The sequence below is a fragment of the Perca fluviatilis genome, chromosome 17 (genome assembly GCF_010015445.1).
Source record: "Perca fluviatilis chromosome 17, GENO_Pfluv_1.0, whole genome shotgun sequence".
Classification (NCBI taxonomy): Eukaryota; Metazoa; Chordata; class Actinopteri; order Perciformes; family Percidae; genus Perca; species Perca fluviatilis.
In genome coordinates this window covers 1,628,402-1,655,347 of record NC_053128.1, presented here as the reverse complement: position 1 = coordinate 1,655,347, position 26,946 = coordinate 1,628,402, and the positions used below count along the sequence as shown (strand labels likewise).

The following is a 26,946-nucleotide window of genomic DNA, read 5'->3' as shown; positions in this document are numbered from 1 at the left end:
CATATTTCACAATTTATTATGTTTCACATTTCATCATAAATGTGAACATTTGGAAAAAATAATTGGTTTTGAACCTATTGTTATTATAGTAACACTATCAGATACAATAATAATGTTAGTAACACTATCAGATAAAATAATGTTAGTAACACTATCAGATACAGTAGTAATGTAAATGTAATTAACACATTTTGAAAACAAGCCACACTGTACTTTACAAAGAAATAACACACTTACAAATGTAGAGTCTAAATTATGTTCTATGTAATCTAAATGAACTGTTGGATATTATGCAGTTTTTTTTCTGAGTATGACTCAGGAAATGTCAGTTTGGACCTGAACGCAGACAGTGAAAAAAAAGTGGTTGGCTCCAGTAGTCCTTGTTAAAAAACTTGCAAGACTGGAACAGTGCGTTCCATTTCCCTCGAAACTTGGAAGCCGCAGCTGGGAATGACGTCACACTCAAGTTGAAGTTGTTCTATTTACAAGTGCGATTTTTCATTGTGGGCTAGCCAGGTTAGCCATTGTTAGCAATACCAATTGATAACAAAGCATTACTCTATAGTTTTTGTGCATACAAACAGCATAACATCATGTCCACAGATAGAAGTTGGACAGGACTGTGTGTCAACTGATTTAGTGAGACACAAATAAGACAGAAGTGCTAATACACTGTATGTTACTACAGCTCTCACAACTGTTGATGCACGGGGCAGCATGGATACTGCAAGGTTGTCTGACTTCCCAACTCAAAAATCTTTTACTCTCTTGCCAAAAATAAAACAAATTCAATCAAAACCAAACAAAGACTGGCCCCAGCTGCTCTCTCAGGTGTGTCTCAGTGCAGAAAAGAGGTCAAGGTGAGTTTCTGGCCCCTTTTAATAGACTCTGCTCCTTGCCTGGGTCCTAGTCAAGCAGTATGGGATTAGTTTTGCGACTTTAATTCCAAGCAAAACTTCTCAAGTATCAAACAAAAAACACTAACTCAAGCAAAAAAATTGTCACCTCAAAGGTAAAACTTAAAACTTGCAAACAAAACATTTGTGTAGTCGTAAACTATTGGTATTTTATTTGTTTGATATTATGTCCTTTTGTTTACAGTTCCCTCTGCTTCTTTCTCAATGATCAGTCTTTTGCTCTCTCCATCACGTTTGCAGTTTTGCTCCCAGCTTTCTCATTTGCGCTTCCAAAGTCTTTGTTTGCAATTCTGACACAGAAATCTCGCGTGGGCGGGTCTTACAGGGGCTAATGAGTTTTTGCAGTGAGTTTGAGTGACAGCTCAGTGCCTGCCTGCCCCCTGACGTTTCAGTGCAGCTGAGCTAACGTTAAACTTTGGAGGACACCAGGGACGGACTGACAATCTGTGCGTTCTGGAAAAGTCCAGAACGGCCGTCCAACCGACGGCCGACGGCACAAAAAAGTCTATTAAAGTGATATTAACAGCCAACAGCAGGGGGCGCAAATACAATCACTTATGTGCTACGTGTAAAAATAAAACTGAAGAAGAAGAGTCGGCCTACATCATTAGACGTGAGTTAATTTCACATCAGCATTACTGGTAAGTGCGAGGAGCAGGAAACTTATAGGCTGCCTTTATCCCTATCTTAGCGAATTGCATGTTGTCAGCTCAACATGAGTGTGCATCATGATTATGAAAATGATCGTGCCATTTAGTGCTGTCAAACTTAACGTATTTAATAATTTCTGTTAGGTTAATTTGAAACATTAAACGCGTTAGAAATGAATCGCGGGTTGACCATTGATGAGAGGTTGTAGTGAACTCAGTTTTGCTGCTAGGATGAAGACTATGGTATTAAATTAAACGGGAAAACATCAGGCATACATTGGTAACACTCTAAACGTGCTAACAAACAGGGAAGGGGGCTAAATAATTCACCAAATGTAACCACAAGTTTAACCATAAAAATCCTAACTTGCACTTTCTGTCTGTCTTCCATCAGAGTGAAGTTTTTCCTTGTCTTTCATATTTGTGTTTACTATTGTGGAACTGGCAAAGACCTGGAGGTTGTTTGTGAAAGCTTCACAGACAACATTGATAGGGCCTAGTCATTTTCATCATTTCACAGCCTTAATATGAATCAAAAGTGTAATATGACATTGAGAAAATATTAAATAGGTTATTCAATGCTAATTCTTTAACACAAAGTAACACGTTATATACATTTATATTTGAATAGTTATAGTATATAATAACTAACACTCAGTGTAGTTTTGGTATAGGCCTACAATATATCTAATCCCCATGTTCAGGTACAGCAAGTAGCCTACTTTATCTCTGAAAGTGTTGTCAGTAATACTCTGTACTGTTTACAAGTTTGTATAATTTGGGGTTTCTTTAGCCAGTGATATTTCATTATTTGTATTTTATTTTCAATGCAGATGTAATGGCATTGTACATTTTTAGTTTTTATTTGAAGGCTGAGGCTTCATTAATAAACACAACCCCATCATCATTTGAGATGTTACTTGCTATGAATACCTTGTCTGATAGGCTACAGTATTGTGGCATAGTATCAGGACATCCTGGCTAGTGTCTGTCGCGCACGGCTAGGGGCAAATGGCCGGATGATGCTCCTATTTGAGAGAAAGTCCAGGGCTGTTTTTTAGCCCCAGTCCATCCCTGGAGGACACACAAACCACTCCACACAGCGGACTCCTACAAGATATATAAAGTGTAAGTATTGATCATATATATTGTCTGTGATCTACGTTAAAAGCATGGTTACTAGATGTTTGTTGTTTCGTTGTGTTTAGTTACTAGCTAGCTAGTAAAGCAGTTTAAGTTAGCATTTAACGTTAGCTAGCTAACTGCTAACGTTATCTAAAACTTGTAGCTACGTCACTGAGCTAATTTGCCATGGGAATCATGTAGCTAAGCTCAGTGAGGCCTTATTCAATGGAGCTGTATTAATTAGTCTTCTCTCTGTAGAACAATGAAACATTGTGGGACGTGCAGGACCCCGAGTAGAGCTATGATGCTGTCCCTGGTAACATTAGGTCAATAACGTAGCTATATGGTCTATTATGACCTATATACTGTCTATTATTATGACAAATTATTATCCAGCTAACTACAAATTGTTGTGGTTGCTATTGGTCTGATAATACACAATGCTAGATTACCCAAGGGAAAAACAGATGGATCATTTGAGTAAATTCAACATGAAGCCATATTGTACTTTACACATCTATAAATCTAGAAAGTGTGATCATTAATATTCCAGAAATAAGTGTTCCCGCAGTGATTATGAAAGCTAGAAAAATTTTTCTAGAGTGCAAAGGCTTTATTAAAATTATTAATTGAGCTAAATTCAGGCACTTTGTATCATCTAATAAGGTACTTCACGCTTTACAATTAGAAGTCAAGGATGTGAAGGACTACAGCCACATCCCAGCCCTTCAGAGAACTGTCCTGCAGAAAAGGCTGTCGTCCAGACTGGAGCGGTGGCCCATCAGTGAGCTCAGGAGACCAGATGATTCCAGGCGTCCAGGAGTTGTGTGTAATATCACCACCCTCAGAAGTGTCGTTGCAGACACAAGTCAGCAGAGAAATACAGCTTGCCTTAGGTGAAATATATACATAACCTAATTACTCAGTTTTTGTATTGTTGGTGATGAAAAACTGATCCTGACCTGTGATGTACTGCAAATAATGAGTTCCAGCTTCTTCTACCACCGGGGCCCCAGCAAAATATGTTCAAATATCCATTATGTATGTAAAGTTTTATATTGGAATAAAAATAAAGCAGTATAACAGTCTCAACCTTATTTCCTGTATTATATAATGACCAAACAGACATGGGTGAATGTAAAAAAGTGTTTTAATATATTATGTGCATTTTAAAATATAATTACAGTAAAACAATGTAAACACAAATTATATATATATATATATATATATATATATATATATATATATATATATATATATATATATACATACACAAGACAGTATACTGTAGTAGGATACAGTGCCTTGCGAAAGTATTCGGCCCCCTTGAACGTTTCGACCTTTTGCCACATTTCAGGCCTCAAACATAAAGATATAAAACTGTAATTTTTTGTGAAGAATCAACAACAAGTGGGACACAATTATGAAGTGGAACGAAATTCATTGGCTATTTCAAACTTTTTTAACAAATAAAAAACTGAAAAAGTGGGCGTGCAAAATTATTCAGCCCCTTTACTTTCAATGCAGCAAACTCTCTCCAGAAGTTCAGTGAGGATCTCTGAATGATCCAATGTTGACCTAAATGACTAATGATGATAAATAGAATCCAGCTGTGTGTAATCAAGTCTCCGTATAAATGCACCTGCTCTGTGATAGTCTCAGAGGTCCGTGTAAAGCGCAGAGAGCATCCTGAAGAACAAGGAACACACCAGGCAGGTCCGAGATACTGTTGTGGAGAAGTTTAAAGCCGGATTTGGATACAAAAAGATTTCCCAAGCTTTAAACATCCCAAGGAGCACTGTGCAAGCGATAATATTGAAATGGAAGGAGTATCAGACCACTACAAATCTACGAAGACCCGGCCGTCCCTCTAAACTTTCAGCTCATACAATGAGAAGACTGATCAGAGATGCAGCCAAGAGGCCCATGATCACTCTGGATGAACTGCAGAGATCTACAGCTGAGCTGGGAGACTCTGTCCATAGGACAACAATCAGTCGTCATTACTGCACAAATCTGGCCTTTATGGAAGAGTGGCAAGAAGAAAGCCATTTCTTAAAGATATCCATAAAAAGTGTCGTTCAAAGTTTGCCAAAAGCCACCTGGGAGACACACCAAACATGTGGAAGAAGGTGCTGTGGTCAGATGAAACCAAAATCGAACTTTTTGGCAACAATGCAAAACGTTATGTTTGGCGTAAAAGCAACACAGCTCATCACCCTGAACACACCATCCCCACTGTCAAACATGGTGGTGGCAGCATCATGGTTTGGGCCTGCTTTTCTTCAGCAGGGACAGGGAAGATGGTTAAAATTGATGGGAAGATGGATGGAGCCAAATACAGGACCATTCTGGAGAAAACCTGATGGAGTCTGCAAAAGACCTGAGACTGGAAGGATTTGTCTTCCAACAAGACAATGATCCAAAACATAAAGCAAAATCTACAATGGAATGGTTCACAAATAAACATATCCAGGTGTTAGAATGGCCAAGTCAAAGTCCAGACCTGAATCCAATCGAGAATCTGTGGAAAGAACTGAAAACTGCTGTTCACAAACGCTCTCCATCCAACCTCACTGAGCTCGAGCTGTTTTGCAAGGAGGAATGGGCAAAAATGTCAGTCTCTCGATGTGCAAAACTGATAGAGACATACCCCAAGCGACTTACAGCTGTAATCGCAGCAAAAGGTGGCGCTACAAAGTATTAACTTAAGGGGGCTGAATAATTTTGCACGCCCAATATTTCAGTTTTTTATTTGTTTAAAAGGTTTGAAATATCCAATAAATTTCGTTCCACTTCATAATTGTGTCCCACTTGTTGTTGATTCTTCACAAAAAATTACAGTTTTATATCTTTATGTTTGAGGCATGAAATGTGGCAAAAGGTCGAAAAGTTCAAGGGGGCCGAATACTTTCGCAAGGCACTGTATGTTGACATACAATGGACTTAGAAACTGCAAGTACACAAATGAAAATAAACTTAAGAAAAAGGTTATTGTAAGTGTTAATTGAGTATCTCAGCAAAATATGATCAATGCATACGCTATTGGCTGTTTGAAGCCTTAGCACACGTAGTGTTTCCTCCACAGAGAGACTAAAGGCTCCTCTCCCTCTGCTGCTCCCACCTCCTCCTGGTTGGTCTGCCTGCTGCCTGATATGAGCTGTGATAGAAAATTATAACAAAGTTCCTTACACAAATCAAATGGTAACAAAGTTCTTATTGATAACTGAGGCTTCCTAAGTTGGGTAATTTACAATTAAAATAACTTGCTTTTAAGTAGCCATTAGCAAATGTGTAGGCTTTAAAAACACTATAAACACTTTCCTTCTGCTGACCTGCTTGCAAATGCAGAATACATGTAATTAGAGTTAGGATAGCCAGTCTTTGTCATAACTAGGAAAGTAGAGATGAACATTATCTCATTGTTCTCTTCACTTATTCTTGTCTTGTAATGTCATCCTCTTGGCTGTAAATGTACATTACTGAGTTTGCTTTTATGCTATGCTATAATAATGCACATAACTATAAAGAGGAACCAGTTATGTGTATTTGTCAACCTCTAGATATAATCCATTATACTCACATCTTCTACATTGTACAACTTAACCAATATCCTAGCATTGTGTATTATCAGACCAATAGCAACCACAACAATATGTAGTTAGCTGGATAATAATTTTTCATAATTGACCATATAGCTACGTTATTGACCTAATGTTACCAGGGACAGCATCATAGCTCTGCTCGGGGTCCTGCACGTCCCACAATGTTTCATTTTTCTACAGAGAGAAGACGATAATTAATACAGCTCCATTGAATAAGGCCTCACTGAGCCTAGCTACATGATTCCCATGGCAAATTAGTTCAATAACGTAGCTACAAGTTTTAGATAACGTTAGCAGTTAGCTAGCTAACGTTAAATGCTAACTTAAACAGTTTGATTAGCTAGCTAGTAACTAAACACAACAAAACAACAAACATCTAGTAACCATGCTTTTAACGTAGATCACAGACAATATATATGATCAATACTTACACTTTATTAATCAGGCACTGAGCTGTCACTCAAACTGACTCCGAAAACTCATTCGCCAATGGTTACGCACCCCTGTAAGACCCGCCCACGCAAGATTTCTGTGTCAGAATTGCAAACAAAGAGTTTGGAAGCGCAAACGAGAAGCTGGGAGCAAAACTGCAAACGTGATGGAGAGAGCAAAAGACTGATCATTGAGAAAGAAGCAGAGGGAACGGTAAACAAAAGGACATAATATCAAACAAATAAAATACCAATAGTTTACGACTACACAAATGTTTTGTTTGCAAGTTTTAAGTTTTACCTTTGAGGTGACATTTTTTTTGCTTGAGTTAGTGTTTTTTGTTTGATACTTGAGAAGTTTTGCTTGGAATTAAAGTCGCAAAACTAATCCCATAAAGCAACACCTTGCTAATCTATATTCACGACCTTCCACTTCCGGGATTGCTCCGTTGCCGCAGGAAATTCTGCCACGTCCTTTTCGGCCAGATGTCCATCCCCTTCCTCTTTCTTTGCTCCGGTAGATTTATGAGGACTATGGTTAACTTAACGAGACTAGCACCTTGCCAACCAAGGCTAGCTAGCACTAGCATTAGCCCATAACTTAAGGGAAAGTCTGCCTATTTTCAATCAGCTTTGTGTACTACTGTACACAAATATGAACTTCGTCAGTACCCAGAGGTCCCCGTTTACCCACCAGCAAAACTCCACTGGATGACTAGCGTCTGCCAGTTAAAAATCAGCGACTTTCCCTCTTTAGTGTTTAGCTTAGCAAAGCGCCATTGAAACCAATACACAACCATAGGCAGTAAAATGAATGGGCAAAGCAACGCCGTAGACTTGCAACAGAGAGCAGTGAAGTCTATTAGAAGCACTTTTCCAGTGATGGCTGAGTGTACTGTGCAGCCTCAAACTGAGCTTGACGACGTAGATGTGACATGAGCAACCTGTCTGAAAGTTGTATGTCTTCATTCCCAATCTTGCAGAGACGGAGAGCGTAGGTATATGTTGGGAAATAACATAGTACGGTGGCCGGGAAGTGCAATGCAACATTACAAAGAATGAAACACTTTTACAAAGCTCAAGACAAATTTACATTTTGGAAAACAAATTTACATTTTAGAAAACAAATTAACATTTTGGAAAACAAAATAACATTTTAGAAAACAAATTTACATTTTGGAAAACAAAATAACATTTTAGAAAACAAATTTACATTTCGGAAAACAAATTTACATTTTAGAAAACAAATTTACATTTTAGAAAACAAATTTACATTTTGGAAAACAAAATAACATTTTAGAAAACAAATTTACATTTTGGAAAACAAAATTACATTTTAGAAAACAAATTTACATTTTAGAAAACAAATTTACATTTTAGAAAACAAATTTACATTTTGGAAAACAAAATAACATTTTAGAAAACAAATTTACATTTTAGAAAACAAATTAACAAGATGCAAAACACTTTTACAAGTCCCGAAACAAATTTACAAATGACAGATTCTTCACGGAAAGGGAATGTACCACATACCGGAAGTGATGAGGTGTTGCGGGTGTTGCTGGTGAGCGCAGTCAATTTGTGTTGTTGAGTATATGGCGTGAATGAAGTTTATGGTGACTTTACGTGTGGTCGGTGTTTGGAGTTTTTATATGACGCGGACCCACAGAAACATTGGAAAACGGGGAACGTATCGACAGCGCGCGGATCGAAGCTACAGCCGGGGGGCAGCTGAGTCCGTCTGCAGCTGCAGGACCTGGAGCTCACTGCCCATTCCTGGGAGCCAAAACGACAACACCGCGCAGCTGGAGACCCAGGCCGTATTGCTGGGCCCGCTGGAGGGAAGGGAAGCCCGGGAGAATCAGATCCAGGACTGAACGGAGCGGACTGTCACAACCTGCTGAAGTTTAAATCACAGGTTTCCTAAAGGGAGTCTGGCGGGACTCGGACTGTGGATGACGAAACATGACTTTAAGTCTCGTTAAAAGAATAACTACATGCAGAAATAAATGAATCATTAGTGGGGGAGTGAGCCTGGACATTTCAGTCTGTTTAAACTTCACTTTGAAGCAGAACCTCTTAGTTCAGAAGGGTGAAGTTTCCGTTTGTACTCATATCTGTGAACTGATTATAATAAATATTCTTTGTATTAACACCTTAATTAGTCTCTTTGTCTTTTTGTTTAAAAAAACTACAACATCGCATGAGATTTTGACGATTTATAGTGATTTTATTTCCGTTAGACCTTTGCCTACATTGACGCTGATGCATTAAAGACGGCCCATAGACAGTATATAAGGGAGTGCCTCCCCTGTTCCAAGATGGCGGCTCTATTGACGCATTCGATCCATAACTGCCGTAGTCAAGGCGACATGTATACAACACCTCATCACTTCCGGTATGTGGTACATTCCCTTTCCGTGAAGAATCTGTCATTTGTAAATTTGTTTCAGGACTGGTAAAAGTGTTTTGCATCTTGTTAATTTGTTTTCTAAAATGTAAATTTGTTTTCTAAAATGTAAATTTGTTTTCCAAAATGTAAATTTGTTTTCCAAAATGTTAATTTGTTTTCTAAAATGTAAATTTGTTTTCCAAAATGTTATTTTGTTTTCCAAAATGTAAATTTGTTTTCTAAAATGTAAATTTGTTTTCCAAAATGTAAATTTGTTTTCCAAAATGTAAATTTGTCTCAAGCTTTGTAAAAGTGTTTCATTCTTTGTAATGTTGCATTGCACTTCCCGGCCACCGTAACATAGGCACAGGCTAATTATTACTAACTAAAATGCTTGTTAACATTAGTAATTAAACTAAAACCGCCTGCGAGCTTCTCCTGTACTATACAGTAATTCCTCTACTATGTGACAGTAAGTTGCGTGGTTATGACACAATCGTTAGCCTATTTTTATAAAAACGTCTGCTGCGGAGCCATAACGTGAGATACAAGGTAATGGAGCCTTTTATACATTGTTGTGTTTCTTTAGAAATAAACAATGGACAAACAGAGTCTTTAAACGCTTCAGATGAAAAATGATTCGCTGTCAAAGTGACGCCAAAATGAATGGCAGTCAATGGAATGCTAACGGCGGGTGATGGCTTATTAGCATCAAAATGGCTCCATAGTAGGTACACTTTGCAGAGGCTGGCTTACCCCCTTGTACACAACACTGTCTTAGCCGCGCCATACTCCCCAGCTCCGCCCTTTTTTTCCAAATATAGTCACTTTGGAAAAAAATGCAAACTCCTGGCTTCTCATGCTCTTATCTCAGAGTTCTCCTCATCGTTACATTTCCTATGCAGTTTTCGACACATTACCACTAATCTTTCCCCAACAGCTGAAGCCAAATCTTTGCTGTCATTACTTGCAGATTAATATCTGGATCATTATTTTGGAACAGCAAACATCTGGGGGTATTCAGGAATACAGATACAAAAAAAAATGAATGGATCACAAATTCTAAAAGGCCACGATATACTGTGAAATGATTAGATTGTGTGAATTGGTATTTACTGGGACATTTATATATAAGTAAAAGTAATGCTTGAAAAATGATTATTCACATTTAAAAAGCAATTTTGGTGTATCTTGTTGTCCGGTAATTCTTGTACTTGAACATTTTGGGACGTGGGGGCTGGACTGAGGGGCAGACATTGTCTCTCTGTATATGTAGGGAGTCATACTAACAAGTTGGCTTCGATAGAGGTGTGCTTGCCGCTGGCACAGCCCTATCCGGCTCAGAAACATCAGGATATCTCGGTGAAATGCCTTTGTCAGGATAGCATAAAAAAATGGGTGCGCACAAGAGTTGAGAGGGTAGAAAAGCACCAGCAGCACCTGTGGAGAAATAACATAGATCAGCCTTTATTTTAAACAGAAAAAAACTAACAATTGGATTAAATAATAATAATAATAATATATTTTATTTATGAGCACCTTTCATAGCACTCAAGGACATCTTACCGTTAAAACAAGCAAAAATAACGTAAAAAAAAGGCAAATATTAAATTAAAACAAACATTTAAAAGATTGAGATAGAAAATTTTAAAAGAGCAATCTATCCATGATTTTAATGGAGAGTGGAGTCATGTGGGATGGGTACTATGGTACAGATGAATAGTGGGAGGGAGTTCCAAAGGCGAGGGGCAGAATAGCTGAAGGTTCTAAACCTCATTGTTGACAAGCGGGCAGAAGGAGGGGAAAGCAGTGAGGAAGAGGAGAATCAGAGAGTTCAGGATGGAGTGTAGGGCTGAAGGAGTTCAGAGAGGTATGGAGAAGCGTGATTATGGAGGGCTTTGAAGGTGAGAAGAAGAATCTTAAAGTCAATACTGTATTGGACAGGGAGCCAGTGCAGTTGTTTGAGGAGTGGAGTAATGTGTTCAGTGGCTGGGGTTATGGTGATAATACGGGCAGCTGAGTTCTCGATTAGAGAGTAGCAATATTATTAGGTGTAAGTGATGGACGAAGGCGGTGTATGGTGCGCAAGTGGAAGTAAGTTGACCGGTTGAGATTATTGATGTGTTTTTCAAAAGAAAGGTGGTATCAAGGATGACACCGAGGCTCTTGACCTGAGTGGAAGAGGGGACTTTGGAATTGTCGATAAAGAGTGAGAAATTGTGACATTTTGCGTGGATTTGGAGCAAACGAGGAGAATTTCTGTTTTGTTTTACGGTTTAGTTTGAGGAAGTTATGAGTGAACCAGGTTTTAACTTCATTAAACAGTCAGACAGGGAAGATGGAGAAAGCATGGAAGGGGGTTTGGTGGACAAGTAGAGCTGGGTGTCATTCGTGTAGCAGTGAAATTGAATATTGTATTTCCTGAAAATAAAACCTAGAGGAAGTAAATAAATTATAAAAAGGAGGGGCCCCAGGACTGAGCCCTGGGGAACACCACTGGTGACTGGGGAGGGTTGTGATTGAACATTTTTAAGTTGTAGGGTCAAAAGAAAGTCTTACCTTGGAATCTGTGACAGTCATCAATGGTTGGTGGAAAACTGCAGACAAGCCATAGAAGGAAATGGGAGCCAGACACAGAAAGTTAGTGAAAATTAGAACAGCCATGCGTTTGGCCATGCTGGTATCACATCTGCTGGACTGGTGCTGGGGATTGTGCACCATACAGTAGATGTGGATGTAACATAAACATACCACTATAAAAGCAATGACATTAACCATCAGGACAGAGACCACATAGGCCCGGGCAACACTTGTCTCAGTTTCCATGGGTAAGCAGATGCTCACTTTCTGGTAGCTGCTCACACCAACCACCGGCAGCAGTGCTAGGATCACACACAGCAACCAGCCGGCGAGCATTAGCACAGCTGCATGGCGTAACCTAATTTTTCTGTCTGGCCTCATTGCATAGAAAATGGCATGCCAGCGCTGAAGGCTGATTAAAGTCAATGTGTACACAGACAGCTCGCTGGCAAACACTGATAATGACCCGGCTAGATTGCAGCCACCTCCTGTTTGCCAGGCAATAGCATAGTGGTAATAATATGAGCGTGTGTAGAGGTCGACAGATGCAATGAGTAGTAAGTATATCCCCATACAAAAGTCCGCAAACGCCAGGTGACCCATGAGGAAACGAGTAACGGACAACTTCTGTCGGCTAGTCAGCAGGATGAACATCACCAAGAAGTTGGCTGAAATGGCTAACAGACTGACCACCCAGACCAACACCCTCAGGAAGCCATGACTCATCACATCCTCACAGGGGTTCAGGGCATCAGGCAGGGGGGTGCACAAGAGTCCATGATTATCTGTGTGACGTTCATCACACAGTGCAAAGTCAAAACCTTCATTGAGATTCTCTGTAGGTAATTCCACATGAAACAAACCCTCATTTTGAGTCTGTTCAGTTGGGCAAATGGGGCTGTTGTAGTAATAATTGTGATTTCTGCTGACAGTAGATTGGAGACCAAAGCGGTCTTTCAGATGTTGGTAGATTTTGTGTCCCAGATACCTCTGAGAGAGAATGGCAGAGGATTCCTGCAGCTTTCCCAAAGCAGTCCGGGTCAGGTTGCAAATAACTGCCTCAGAGTGTCTTGAACACAGATAATACAGATTAATAATCAAAGAATGAACTACATTTTTTTCAAATGCATGCTTATGTTGAAAAAATTATGATACAAAGTTTTTATCCACCAGAAAGTCTTCAAAGGATCAAAAGCTCTCCACTCGATAAAAAAAAGCACTCTGTTGCCAACTCGTAGCCACTTAATGTTAATGACGTGTCAGACCTTCATCAGCACCATATAAAGCTCAACAGTGACTGCCCACTTTTTTATTGCTCTGGTTACTGAAGTGACTTTCCCCATTCACTATCTCCATTGACGTTTCATTAAATGCTTATACAAAAAGTTTTAAGCCTGCCAGCTCTAAGATTAATCATGACCATAAAACATTTGATTTGGCGCAAAAGAAGATTTTGAAAACGGCAAAAAGGAAAGGTACAAGACTATACAGAAACTATCATAGACTTCCACCAATCAGAGACGTCCCTGTTACGCTTAGGATTGTGAATAAAACACATTTTTCGAACTAATCTTTTTACAAATTTTTTTGACGAGCAATTGACGCACGCGCGTCGGGCCATTTTGTAGTTTGAAAAAAGGGGTCTTTTGAATAACGAGTTGAGTTTCAAAGCCCTTCCAGGTGGTTTTCTCCACAAGACTAAAGTTATTTGCATGTACTGTAATGTCATATACTGTATGTGAATTAAATTACCACCGGCGTACATCAAGTCTCAAATACAACTTGAGCATTAAAAACTTGAAAAAATATCTGTTGTGGTTGGGGTCGGCTGGCTGTGAGTCTTTGTTTTTGTTTCCTAGTTCTATTTGATTTCCACTGTCAGTTTCCTCTTTGCCTGCCTTTTTCTGTTTCCTGTGTTTTTCCCCTCCTCCCGCCTTCTCCTGCCAGCCGACTGCACACACCTGCTCATCGTTCCGTAATCACTCCTCCCTGCCGTACGCACCTGCCAGCCATCTACAATCAAGCCCAGTATATAAACCCCGGACTCACTCATCATCTCCGCTTGATTGTTGCTTCAGCCACCCGGGTGAAATGCTTTACAAGCTCTCAGAGAACTATTTTGTACTTACCTGTCCTTGCCTGTGTTAACCCTGTCTGTGTTTATCTCCTCCATCTCGCTCCGCTACCTCCAGTCAGCTGGCTTCACCATACGGTCCCCTCCTCACGTCTCCCTGTTCCGCCCTGCCTCCGTTCCTGTGTTCAGCCACTCCTCCCTGGACTCCCCCCGACTCCAGTGCCTCCTCCTCGGCTCCCCTGGCCCCGGTTTCCCCGCGCTCCCCCAGCTCCTGCTCCATCCTACCTCCAGCCCCAGAACACCCTCACTGCTGCCCTCGGCATCTGCCTCCCCACTCCCATCCAGTTTCTGTTGCCCAATAAATCTGTGTTTTGTCGAGCCTTGTTTTTGGGTCCGTTCTGTCTCCTCATAACAATATCCCTTTTAAAGTACATTTCGACGAAATAAAATGTCTGATTAATTTTGCGATAAGATTTTTTTGATCGATTGACAGCCCTAATGTAAACAAAAACCACCTGTCAGAGGCCACAAACAGCAACTCCCTGTCAAACTAATTAAGGTCAATGAGCTCTTACAATTGTTAATTTTAAGCTGCAAGCAGTGATGGATGGGCTTTCGCACCTTCCCACATGTCGGGGGGACGCCGGTCGAAGCAGCTACGCAGCCGTCACTGTGCACACAAGTTAGACTTTTTTTTTTTCCTGTTGTACCATTTCCTGCGTCAACAAGTCTCTGTGACAAACCGCCACTAATGAAAAAGGAACTCTCTGCTGAGTCCAACAAGAGTCTATGTCAACCGGTTCATGAGTTTGAAATGGCTGAAAGTACAGGGCCGTTTTGGGGCCAGCATGAGACATGCATTATGTTGCCCAATATCAAGTGTATCAAGTGTGTTCATGGTGAAACCAACATATTCTCACTCCAAACTCCTCAAATACTGACGCTTGGTCAGGACACCATGGTGTCACTTTTTAACGCTCTGGGTCGGGACCCCTTGGCCTCACTTTTCAACGTGCAGGGTAAAACTACTCAGGGTTAGGAAAAGATTGTGTTAAAAATGTACGTTTAAGTGGCAGGCGGAACAAGAACAGGACACAAACCCCAATCTCCTGGGTGAAGGTCCTGTGTTTTTGACCCATCCACCACCCCAACCTGTCTCCTTACGTGGGTTTTCTGTCTTTTAATTCTATTCCATACAATTGTCGCTATTCATACTACGTCATTTTACAACTCCGCATCGAGCTGCTGCTCTACCTGGTGCATCATACAGACGCTAAAGGGTGCCATGAGCGTCGGTATTTGACAAGTATTTGACCAGACGTAGTATGATGCCATGCGGAGGACGGAACAAAAAAGCTGGAATCTGCGCCAACTGCCCCATGGAATCCAATTGTAATTTTATTAAACCATTAAAGGGTGTGTGCTGAACTAAAGGTTTTTCAAAGGTTTTGATATTACAATTAGAGCTCATTGACCTTAATTTGTATGGTTGCCTGAAGATGCTGCCTGCACCCTCTGATAGGTGTTTTTTTTTCCTTCCATATGTACAGTTACCTGGTGAAGGTCTGAGTACCATAACATTGTTAACGAAGTAGCTACAAGTGATCAACAGTGCACATGATTTTTTTTTTCACAGTAACATGGTTAATTAATTCATTATAATGCAAAAAAAATAAAAAAATTGGACCTGAGGGTAGCTTGGAATGTAAAGGACAAATACTTGAACAAACGGAAACCACAGTGGGGAAATATTTCCCAACACTTTCAATTATCTTACTTACCCTGTCCATCTTTTCAACATTTTGAGACCACAACAATGGCTTGGGAAGGTCAATTCAGCACTCTGTAAATGGCGAAAGGCTCTCAAGGGGGGCAGTACTTTGAGGGCCCAAGTGTTTTTAGCTTGGAGCTTTTCAATGGTCTCCATACCCACTGAAGGCAAAGAGCTAACTTTGGTTTCTGAAAGGTCTCTGGAAAGATAAAGAGTTCAGATTATTCATTTGGACACAAAGCTGCGGTTGTTCCGGTATCCAACCCTTAGCATGTGCTGCAGTTTCTCTATTTTTCCAAGACCCTAAGTGTAATTCCTCTTCTAGCAAATTATGCACATTCACTCACAAGTGCGTTGGGCCGCGAATCACACCATAAAATGCGAATTCATCTATTCGTTCCAAATTCACATTCCTGTGAAGATACCTGAAGAATGGAGAATAGATTAGGGGCAAAGTTATGTGGCCCACATTTTTTACAAACACACAAAATCCCACATAACTTTATCAAAAAAATATTTTGTATGACACAATAGTGATTCAGCCAGCCAGGCTGTTAAAGCTCAAACATATTAACAAAGAGACCAAAAAAGATAGTTGTATATAATTTAAATATTAGTTCCTTCCTGTGTGTTTGTGTTTCACTGCAATAATTCAAAATGGCATACACTTCCTCCAGTGTGCTCCCATTGAAGGCATAGCGCTGGATCTCTTTCACACCATTGCTATTCAGCATTCTACAAAAGGGAAAAACAGATTATGCTGTGAGCCTTCAATCACTCCTTTTTTATTGAAAGAGGAAAATTAGTTTAGAATTAGAATTCTAGTGATCCAGAATGAAAATCTGCTTTTCTGCTTGGAGCGAAGATGTGTTTTATTTATTGATTTTTATTTAAAATCTGTAGACAATTGAATGAACTTAATGCTTGAGTTTGAAAAAATAAACATTTAAAAACTGACTGTGAATGTTGATTATTTTAAACTGCACTTAAAGATGATGCAACAGTATACAAATATATGTACAAAAGTGTCATAATGTAGGTATTAACTATACATTACATGATAAATGGTAAATTAAAAAGAATCAAAAAGCTGATTTAAATGTTTTAAAAAAGAATTTAAATGATGCGAAAGATCTATACATTTCCCCCTGAATTATTATATTAGCTTCTGATGTCTTTAAATTAGTCATAGAAAGAAAAAGTAATAAAGTATGAAGTAGTTAAATACAAGGCGTGTTTGCCTTTTCATGGCCAAAAAGGGATTGGCAAAATTAAAAAAATGCTTTGATTTTCATTTTCTATTTCATATAACAAAAAATATTGTTTCTGTTGTCATTTCTGTTGTCAAGGCAACAGAATACAGAATTTAATAGATGAACAGAAATGTAGAATTGCCAGTGTACCAGTGTTGCTTTAGCCCAGGCTAAAATGGATTTGGAACCCTACTGTGATGTGATTTTAGACATAGCCAAAAATGGCTTGTCATCTGCAGAAATCTCTGTGCACACATTACAGGAAAGTGAAGAGTCCAAAATAATTTTTCTGCAAGAAATGTGAGGAGATTTTGTGCTAAAAAGGGCTCAAGCTGGATAGGACTCGTCTGACACAATGCTAAAGTTAGCTTCCAATTCCACAGTTAAGAGGAAACTTAAAGTCATGGTTCTGAGTAATTTCACCCTAGGGTCTTTTGCACCACGACCTCCAGCCAAACACCCCCCCAGAAGCTTTTTTCACCTGGGTCAAACATTGGACAAGTTAGCGTTATCAGCTGAATAGCTTAGTGCAGGCGCTAATGGATCCAACAGTGTATTTCGTAAGTTACCCCACTAATAATGCCCAAAATGATACCAAACTTCTACAAGTAGTACAAATAGGTTATGTACTCATAAAACGATGGATTGGAAAGTTTGTAAGTACACCAGGAGTTTATTTTAAATAACACTTGCCTGCTGGCTTCTGCTCTCTGCTGCTACCGGCAGTAAGACGAGTGCTTAGGGACGTCTACAAATTACAACACCGAAAAGAGATACAACAAAATATTTATTAATTTAATGATTAAATAAGGTAATGTCTCCAAACTTACCTCAATTATAACTTGTCTCCTGCTAGTTATACTACAGCACTTACTTTAAAAAAAGAAAGTTCAATTAATAAATATTTTCGTTGTATGTCTTTTCGATCCATTAGCGCCTGCTCTAAGCTATTCAGCTGATAACGCTAACTCGCCCAATATTCGACCCAGGTGAAAAAAGCTTCTGGGGGGTTAATTGCTCGAGGTCGTGGTGCAAAGGACCCTAGGGTGAAATTACTCTGAACCACCACTTTAACGTTGAAAGTTGAACTACCAACAATGTAAAGAACCCAGAACTTAAGTTTTTATAAGCTGCCGACCTGAAAAACTGAGCTTTATGAAGACAGAAGTGGATTCATGTGAGGAATCAGCAGGAAGAATGGGAAGACTGTGGGATCCTGACACTAAGCTAACGTTATGTCCGATGTTACGTGTGTTAGCTTAACTAACAGACCAATAGTTAGCCTAAAACTGATATATGGATATTTAACTTGGTAACTGTGATGGTTGGGGTCGGCTGTCTGTGAGTTTTTGTTTTGTTTTCTAGTTTCCTAGTTCTATTTCATTTCCACTGTCAGTCTCCTGTGTTTTCCACTCCCCCTGCCCGCTTGTGCCAGCTGACTACACACACCTGCTCGTCATTCCATCATCACCTCTTCCGCCGTGCACACCTGCCAGCCATCTACAATCAAGCCAGTATTTGAACCCGTTGCTTCAGCCATGCTGGTGACACGCAATACAAGTGCCCTAAAAATCCTTGTACTTACCTGTCCTTGTCTGTTGCTGACCTTCTCTGTGTTTCTCCCCTGCAGCCATCTCCTCCATACCTCTCATTTACCTCCAGTCACCTGGCTTAACTATTCGGTCAGCTCCTCACGGCTCCCTGCTCCACCCTGCCTCCGCTCCTGCTTCCAGCCATTCCCTATTTCCCGGACTCCAGTACCTCCCACTCGGCTCCCTCAGCCCCAGTGTGAGGGTGTCTCTCCATTCTCTCTGCTGATTCCTCACGTCTGTTTCCACGTCTTCATAAAAGCTCAGTTTTTCAGGTCGGCAGCATATAAAAACTTCAGTTCTGGGTTCTTTCCCCATGTTGGTAGTGAATATCACCACACAGCAGCCTTTAGGCATGGTTCTGTTGTTTGCTGACCGACGGAATAAAGAGGACACCTTCACGCAATACAAGTCAATAGAGAGCAGAGAGTTGTTTTCCCCTTTGGGCGGAGCGGTCTCTATAGAGTAATAAACATTCACATAAAATATTAGGCTGATGGGTCCAGTACTTTGTAACATTAGCTGCAGACAGACTGATACAAACATGCACAAACGCCACCGAACGCACGATCGCATGATCCCGGTGGATAAATAACATTAACAAGAGCAGCATTGCAAAGAAGACCTTTAAAAAGTAAATAGGCTACTTATCACAGAAACACATTACTTTTTGGTGTAAGAAATCAGTAAAGTTAGTTAGTAAAGCTAGTTACTTAATGAGGTAACTAGTAACTTTAACTATTTAATATTTTTCAGTACCTAGCACAACATTGATAGTAAGTGCAATCAGATTGCCATTGATCAAATCACATTGGTGTAAAGCTGTAAGAAAAAATGAGCAAAATTCACCATAAAATTGTCATTTCAATGCCTGTGAGTCAATGAGTATATGGAGGAAATATTTATTCATAATTCAAATTGAAAGTCCAAAGAGAAAACAAAGCGAGATGAAATTAAAAATATTATTTTTTTCATTTGGCTTTGGCTTTTGAATTTAATATTTGGGCCTTTGGGCCACGCCTCCTCATTTACATTGACATGTGTCAAGTCCAAATGAAAAGGCAATGTTAAATGGAAATTCAAAAGCCAAATATTAAATGAAAATTAAAAGCCAATGTTAAATTGAAATTCAAAAGACAAATATTAAATGAAAATTAAAAGCCAATGTTAAATTGAAATTCAAAAGACAAATATTAAATGAAAATTAAAAGCCAATCATAAATTGAAATTCAAAAGCCAAATATTAAATGAAAATTAAAAGCCAATCATAAATTGAAATTCAAAAGCCAAATATTAAATTCAAAAGCCAAAACCAAATGAAAAAAATAATATTTTTAATTTCATCTCGCTTTGTTTTCTCTTTGGACTTTCAATTTGAATTATGAATAAATATTTCCTCCATATGAGTATGTTTACATTGCACACCAATATTCCACTATTATTCTGAATATGACAATATCAATATTCCGAATTTGATACATTATGTAAACGGCATATTCCGTTTGGATATTCCAAATAAAGCCTTTTTCCAGATATAGTATTTTCCGATTAAGAGATGTGGGATATGTAAGGGTTAATGCCCGACGAAGTGTCCATTGTCAGGTATTAATGGACGACGGCGAGGCGTGAACCGTCCGACGCTCAGCCGAAGTCCATTAATACCTGACAATGGACACCTCGAAGGGCATTAACTCGCTTATACCATGGTCACTTCCCAAATAACATGTTTTTAAAACATTAGTTCATATTTTAATTAGTTTTACAATCGAAATCTAAAGTTTATCCAAACAATAATTCCGTTTCCCTGGTTACGCCTGACGGTTTGACTAATACCTGGAACAGTCGTTCCCATCCATCAGTTTCTTATGCAATGCAAACGTTGTTCTCTCCACCAGGAATTAGGAAGAACCTTAGATACGACTTGCCTCCCTTAGCAACCGGAGATATTTATATAGTCCGCTCAGCTTATAGAACCCTTCAGTTTAGCTACGAGCCAGAAAGCTAACGCTATGCTAGCAAGATCCAAAGTCAATAACATTGTGTACAGTTGGCAATCAGTAAAAATTATTTGACAGTATGTTGAACAACAAGACAAGCTAGCTATCAGCCATGTCATTGTCCCCAAAACAATATAACGACTTTTACGAAGAATTTGATCCGCGATGTGTAACGTTGCTGTCGGCTGCAGCGGCGCAGCCTGAAGCAGCGAGCTGAGATATGTGAGATAACTTTATTCTCTGTGAAACAAAGTCAGTCCAGAGGGCCAGTAGAACTTACTTCTTGCAGCCTGTGTGTTTTAGCACCATCCTGTGGTGTTCAGAGGACGAGTTGGAAATAATAAATCCACATTTCCTTATTGATTTAATGTAGCGCATTCATTTAGAACAGTAAACAGTCAGTTTCCCCGAACTCCTTTACTAGGTGTCCTACATCACTTTTTAATGGACACCCTGCAGCCAATCAGAATCGAGTATTCACCTAGACCATGGTATAATCTGGTATTATTCTGGTTTTAGAAGCATTCTTTGGACATGTAGGCTACTATATACAGTGCATTCAGGCAGTACACAAACCAACCAGCCAACAGTTTGCAAGGCTGCAGACCTGATAAGAAGGAGAAACACTGCTACTTTTAAACATAATCAAAGACTTGGATATGAACAGGTTTTTGGATATATGCACACATTGCTACGCCAACATTTTCAAGAAGCTGGATGAAGGAATGAAAGAGTGAGGCTGTGTTTGCACCGTCCAACAAGTCCGCTGCCACTGGTAAACTTTGAAAAGATCATACTTTGCACGGCTACATGTAAACGGGAATATTAGTGGAATATTCACTTTCATTAGCCATGGAAACAGTTTAGTCTGAATATTGTCTTTTTCGGAATAAGGGCAAAAAACTGAATAGTATGTCATTGACAAATGACATAAGTCGTTGTTCAACTATCAATCATACTTACATGGTAAGAGCATTCTGAGATATTCCAGTGAAAGAATTAGCAGGTATAACTTGTATGAAGACGTTCTCCACTATCTCCCTGTCAGAAAGGTATAAACATTAAATATTTTACACCAGTTAAAGTCATACATTTTAGCAAACAAAAGCCATTGCAGTTAGGTATATTTAAATGCTACATACAAAAGAAAATCATCTTGGCTGGACTTAATATATTGTAGCCCAGGAAAGGAGGTGAGACCTGTGTTGGTGATCCCACTGTATGGAGACAAATCTCGGTCAGTAGCCAGTTAATGGTTAAAGGGGAACAGCATTGCATCAGAAAAGTTGGCCACTATTTATACAACTTGTGCATTGTTTTCTTGTGATAATGTGATATGTGCTATGATACAGGAAGAATATAAATGAGCAAAGGAAAGTTTGTTACTTACAGGTACTTTAAATTAGGTAGATCTTTAAATGCCTCTTGGTCAATGTATGACAGTGTTTTAATACCAGTTAGTTGTCTATTGGACACACAAGATACAGACACACACACCAAACTTTACTATCTCATAATTTTGACTCAAACATTAGACTTAAAATTTTAAAGTGATGGTTCGGAGTAATTTCACCCTAGGGTCCTTTGCACCATGACCTCGAGCCAAACACCCCCCCAGAAGCTTTTTTCACCTGGGTCGAACATTGGGAGAGTTAGCGTAGAGTAGCGTTATCAGCTGAATAGCTTAGCGCAGAGGCTAATGGACCCACGTTTGTATCTCGTAAGTTACCCCACTAATAATGGCCGAAATGATACCAAACGTCTACAGTAGTACAAATAGGTTATGCACTCATAAAACAATGGATTGGAAAGTTTGTAAGTACACCAGAAGTTTATGAACACTTGCCTGCTCTCTTCTGCTAGCTGCTGCTACTGCTGCTACATGCAGTTAGACCAGTGCTTAGGACCGTCTACAAATTACTACACTGAAAAGAGATACAACAAAAATATTTATTAATTTAATGATTAAATAAGGTAATGTCTCCAAACTTTCCTCAATTATTACTTGTCTCCTGCTAGTTATACTACAGCACTTACTTAAAAAAAAAAGTTTCATTAAAAAATATTTGTGTTGCATCTCTTTTTGGTGTTGTAATTTGTAGACGGCCCTAAGCACTCGTCTTACAGCAGCAATAACAACAGCAAAGAGCAGAAGCCAGCAGGCAAGTGTTATTTACATAAACTTCTGGTTTACTTACAAACTTTCCAAACCATTGTTTTATGAATGCATAACCTAGGCCTATTTGTACTACCGTAGACGTTTGGTATCATTTCGGGCATTATTAGTGGGGTAACTTACGAGATACAAACGTGGGTTCATTAGCCCCTGCGCTAAGCTATTCAGCTGATAACGCTACTCTATGCTAACTCTCCCAATGTTAGACCCAGGTGAAAAAAGCTTCTGGGGGGGTTTTGGCTTGAGGTCATGGTGCAAATGAGCCTAGGGTGAAATTACTCCGAACCATCACTTTAATGATTCAACATCTGCTTTCTTTCCTTGCAGGGAAATGCTTATAAAAGTTGAATTCAAAGTAGTTTGGTCACTGCATATAATGTTCTAACCACTTATCTAATTTTCAGTATATGTATATAGCCAAAAAAACACTCGCTTAAGGTGTTATTTTGCCATTGTCGAAAATAAATTTGATGCGCTAAATGGCATATGGAAGAACCTTGGCCTAATAAGTAGGAATTTGTTTTTTCATCAGCCTTAGCTGATGACTGATACGGGCTGCCGATTTTCTTGAGCCGATATTTGGAGCCGATACTGCTTTTGCTCCCTCAATTTACGTCATTAAAATGTAAACCCACCCACACCGGATTTGTTTTTTCGGAATCCGCTCTCCCATTTCGTTAAATATAATAAACAAAATCACAGATCAGTGTCACTTCTGCAATCATCTTACATTCATATCACCCAAATTATGTGTGCAATGTGCATCATATGGATGGGTGCATTGCATATGGTTAACTGTGCAAGGGTAAAAGGCTTTCATCAACATCTACAACACAGCCTTGATGATGCATTGCTTTCTGACATATTACAAGACAGATATAATCAGGTCATCACAAAATGTCCTTTGTCAACACATTTAAATAATTTAAGAAAACAATAAACCTGAAAAGTAGCCATTGAAATAAAGTGCTTGATTTGTAATTTTAGACTGCCATGGTGTATGGTCTGCATGTGAACTGCAGCGTCTCCAGCAACACATAGCTGCCTGTGGACGCCCGTCTTTAAATAATGCTGGAAAAAAATTATCGGCGACGTCGCAGCCGCGTATCGGCCAATGCGGATACACGTAAAAAAGGAAATATCGGCCTGATCATATCGGCCGATCGATAAAATCGGTCTATGACACACATAACTGATTTTCACTGTCAGTGTCTTTCCAGATATTGTATAAATTTGTCTTTCTCTCCGGTCCGCTCTGGACAGTAGCTGACGTGAAAGAAAGATTAGAACTTGCCTTATTGAACCAAATTACTGACGAGCCACTTCTCTTTATTTTTCTATTGTAGGTTTCCAGTAAGCAACCACTTCTCTTCTACTCTGTTTACTGGCAGATTAAAGCCACGTATAGCCTTTAGTGCCAACTTCTGATGAAACTACACTGTAGCCTAGTTTATTCGCTCCAAACCAATTGATGGAAAGGTGCCTAATTCTCTTTTATTATTATTATTTTTTTGCCACATTTAAAAAGTTTGCTTGAATAGTTGAATCGAAACACAGATATTGACAATAAAGTTTGGCATTGAAAATAAAATTTGGCAGTTATATCTAAACATAAAAAGGAAACATTGGCATTGAAACACTTGGAAAAAGTTATATTGGCAATGAAAACATTTCACAGAAAAATAAAATGCATACAAAATTGGTTTATTCTATTTTAATCAGAAATGCGAACTGTCCAAAACTATTTCTTACTAGCCAGAAGTCCTGTTACAGCTCCAACTTGGACACACAAATTTACCTAACCATATGACCCGGTTGACTTTAGTCCAGTACAACAACTAAGCAAGTTTATTGAACAAATCAACGACTGGATGTGCCAAAAGTTTCTTTAATAAACATAAACTAAAATAAGGGTAGTTTTTTTGGAGCAAAAGAGGAACTGTAAAAAGTCAGTGCTCAGCTTCAATCGGCAATGTTAAAAAAATAAAATGGCAAAGCCAGAAATCTGGGCGTAGTCATGGACTCAGACCTGAACTTCAATAGCCACATTAACAAAGTTACATAGTCAGCCTACTATCAACTTAAGAATGTATCAAGGGTTAAAGGTCCCATGACACGGTGCTCTTTGGATGCTTTTATATAGACCTTAGTGGTCCCCAAAAAATGTACTGAAGTTTTAGCTTTTGGGGGCCCCAAAAAAAAATATTATGTGTTTTTTAATTTGTGCTCTAAAAATTATTTTTTGTTTTTTTTTAAATTTGGTTCTCTAATAATATTTTTGGTTTTTTTTTAATTGTGGTCTTTAAAATTTGATTTTTTTTCAAAATTCTTCTAAAACCCACCACAAAAACTTTTTTTTTTTTTTTTGTTTTTTGTGTTTTATGCTGAGGAGGAGAGAGGGGGGGCCAAGTTGGAGGGTGGGGGTGTGGCCTTGACCAACTGCCACTTTGCTCGTTTGAAAGCCATGATGTCTCTCTCATGAGTGGGCTAAATTCTCTGGGCGGGCAAAGCAGAGAAAGGGCAGGGCTCCACACTAACTTTTTGCCTTGGTTGCACTGGTGCGCCTAACTTTTTTTATTTAGGCGCACCAGCACAAAATTTAGGTGCACCCAAATTTTTCCTCGCATCGCCGTAACGCTGAATGGCGATACATGATATATAGCTCTGTATTTTTTTACAAAGTGGGCTAAATGTTCAGTTTTACGTCAAAGCCACTTTTCACAAGCTCTTTTATTAAAACAGATTGTGATTAAAATAAAATGCAAAGACAGGGTTTTCTTTACCAGTTTGAAAATATACAGCTGCAATAAAAAGCCTGAGAAAGCTCCTTCATAAGCTTTCAACAACAATAACAGACTGATTAAAAGAGAGAGAGGACGCCCGGATAGCTCAGTTGGTAAATATAGAGGTTTGACTCCGACCTGCAGCCCTTTCCTATATGACAGGCATGAAAACGGGTCAGGGGTGAAAAGGGTGAGAAGGATATTACCCCTCTAGGGGGGTCCGGGGGGGGCATGGAAGAAAATTTTAAATATTCCATATTTTAAAGCATCAATCTGATGCATTTTGAGATGCATTTTTTGCCAACCAACAGTGTAATATTTCAATATGCACTCATTAAAGTTAATTTGACTGGCAAAACAGTTAAAGTCCTTCTGGCATTACACAATAATAAAAGTCATAATTTTTAAAGACTAAAATGTTTTGGATACATTTGTACTTCTTCCAACCATATATTAAATAAAGAGTCAATGTGGATTTACATATTGCAATAATATCATAATCCTAAAATGAATCATTGTGAAAACAAAAATTTACTACTTTGGCCAGGTCATCATCAAAAAAGCAAATTAGTACATTCATGATTTTGTCCATGCTGATATTAGCTGCTTTATTTACAATTATTAAAAACGTGGCATTGTTTATCTTTTCATATAGCTAGAAGTCTAAACTCTGGGACAAGGCCGTTATGTTTAAATACCTGCCATGCTGATTCCAAACAGACAGCTTTATCAAGGTAGTTTGGTCTTCAGATAGCTTTTACAAATCATGATCCGCTATGAACGTGCACACTCGTATTGTTTGTATCACGGTCGGTCAGTAAAGGAACAGTCGCAGTCTTAACGGTAGCGGTCGTTGCCGGTAACGTACTCGTATTACAGAGTGCACAGACCGAAGCTTTGTGACTAGCATCTAATGACTAGCAAGCACCGTCTTACCGCTGCCGGCGTCTTCCTTGAACATGCGCTGCAGAAGGTTGGTGGAACTCGTTTCATTGGTTGGTGGAAATTCGATGATTGGTTAAATCTATAGACAGTATGGTTAAATCCAGTGCATTAAAACAAATCTCATGTGGACTTTTTAATTTATTTATTTTTCTAAAATAGTCATACGGCACCAGGCCCGAGTACTTACACCCCCTCTCCCCTTAAACATGTTCTCATCAAATCTTACACGATTCCATGAGGGTCACCTATTTTTGGTTTCAAAACGGCGAATTTCACGAAAGGTGAGTGATTTTCATGTCTGTACACCCTCATCCCCTTCACTCTCTCTCCTTTCATGTCTTCAGCTTTCCTATCAAAATAAAGCCGAAATCTTAAAAAAAAAAAAAAGAACGACCGAAAGACAGGGGGAGTACGATGGACTGAAGCGTATGCTAGGCTACTCAGAGAGTGACGGCTGACTCATTAGCGGCATTACACCAGTCTTGTGTAGGCTATGAAATGTCTGTGTCGTCACTGCGCTGCATTTTTATGAACAATGATCAAGCATGCTCCGTCTTTACACGCTATTACTCAACCAACTGAAGTTAGTTTAATAATGTGTTTTTGTTTTCGCCGGGGCGCGCGCAGTAACAGAGTTACCAGCGGAAACACTGGTACC

At 39.2% G+C, this 26,946-nt stretch overlaps 1 protein-coding gene across 1 annotated transcript in view; it reads right to left on the bottom strand.

Moving 5' to 3' along the window:
• Nucleotides 1-9,828: 9,828 nt before the first annotated feature.
• Nucleotides 9,829-26,946, bottom strand: part of LOC120545455 (thyrotropin receptor-like) — a 66,945-nt gene continuing 49,827 nt past the window's right edge. The window contains exons 4-11 of the mRNA XM_039779783.1: nt 21,775-21,849; nt 21,527-21,601; nt 21,348-21,425; nt 16,212-16,280; nt 15,893-15,970; nt 15,556-15,744; nt 11,680-12,769; nt 9,829-10,560 (exon numbers count right to left, since the gene is read on the bottom strand). Coding sequence (XP_039635717.1) covers nt 10,279-10,560; nt 11,680-12,769; nt 15,556-15,744; nt 15,893-15,970; nt 16,212-16,280; nt 21,348-21,425; nt 21,527-21,601; nt 21,775-21,849 — 1,936 coding nt within the window. The 3' untranslated portion in view covers nt 9,829-10,278. The remainder of the gene's footprint in view (nt 10,561-11,679; nt 12,770-15,555; nt 15,745-15,892; nt 15,971-16,211; nt 16,281-21,347; nt 21,426-21,526; nt 21,602-21,774; nt 21,850-26,946) is intronic.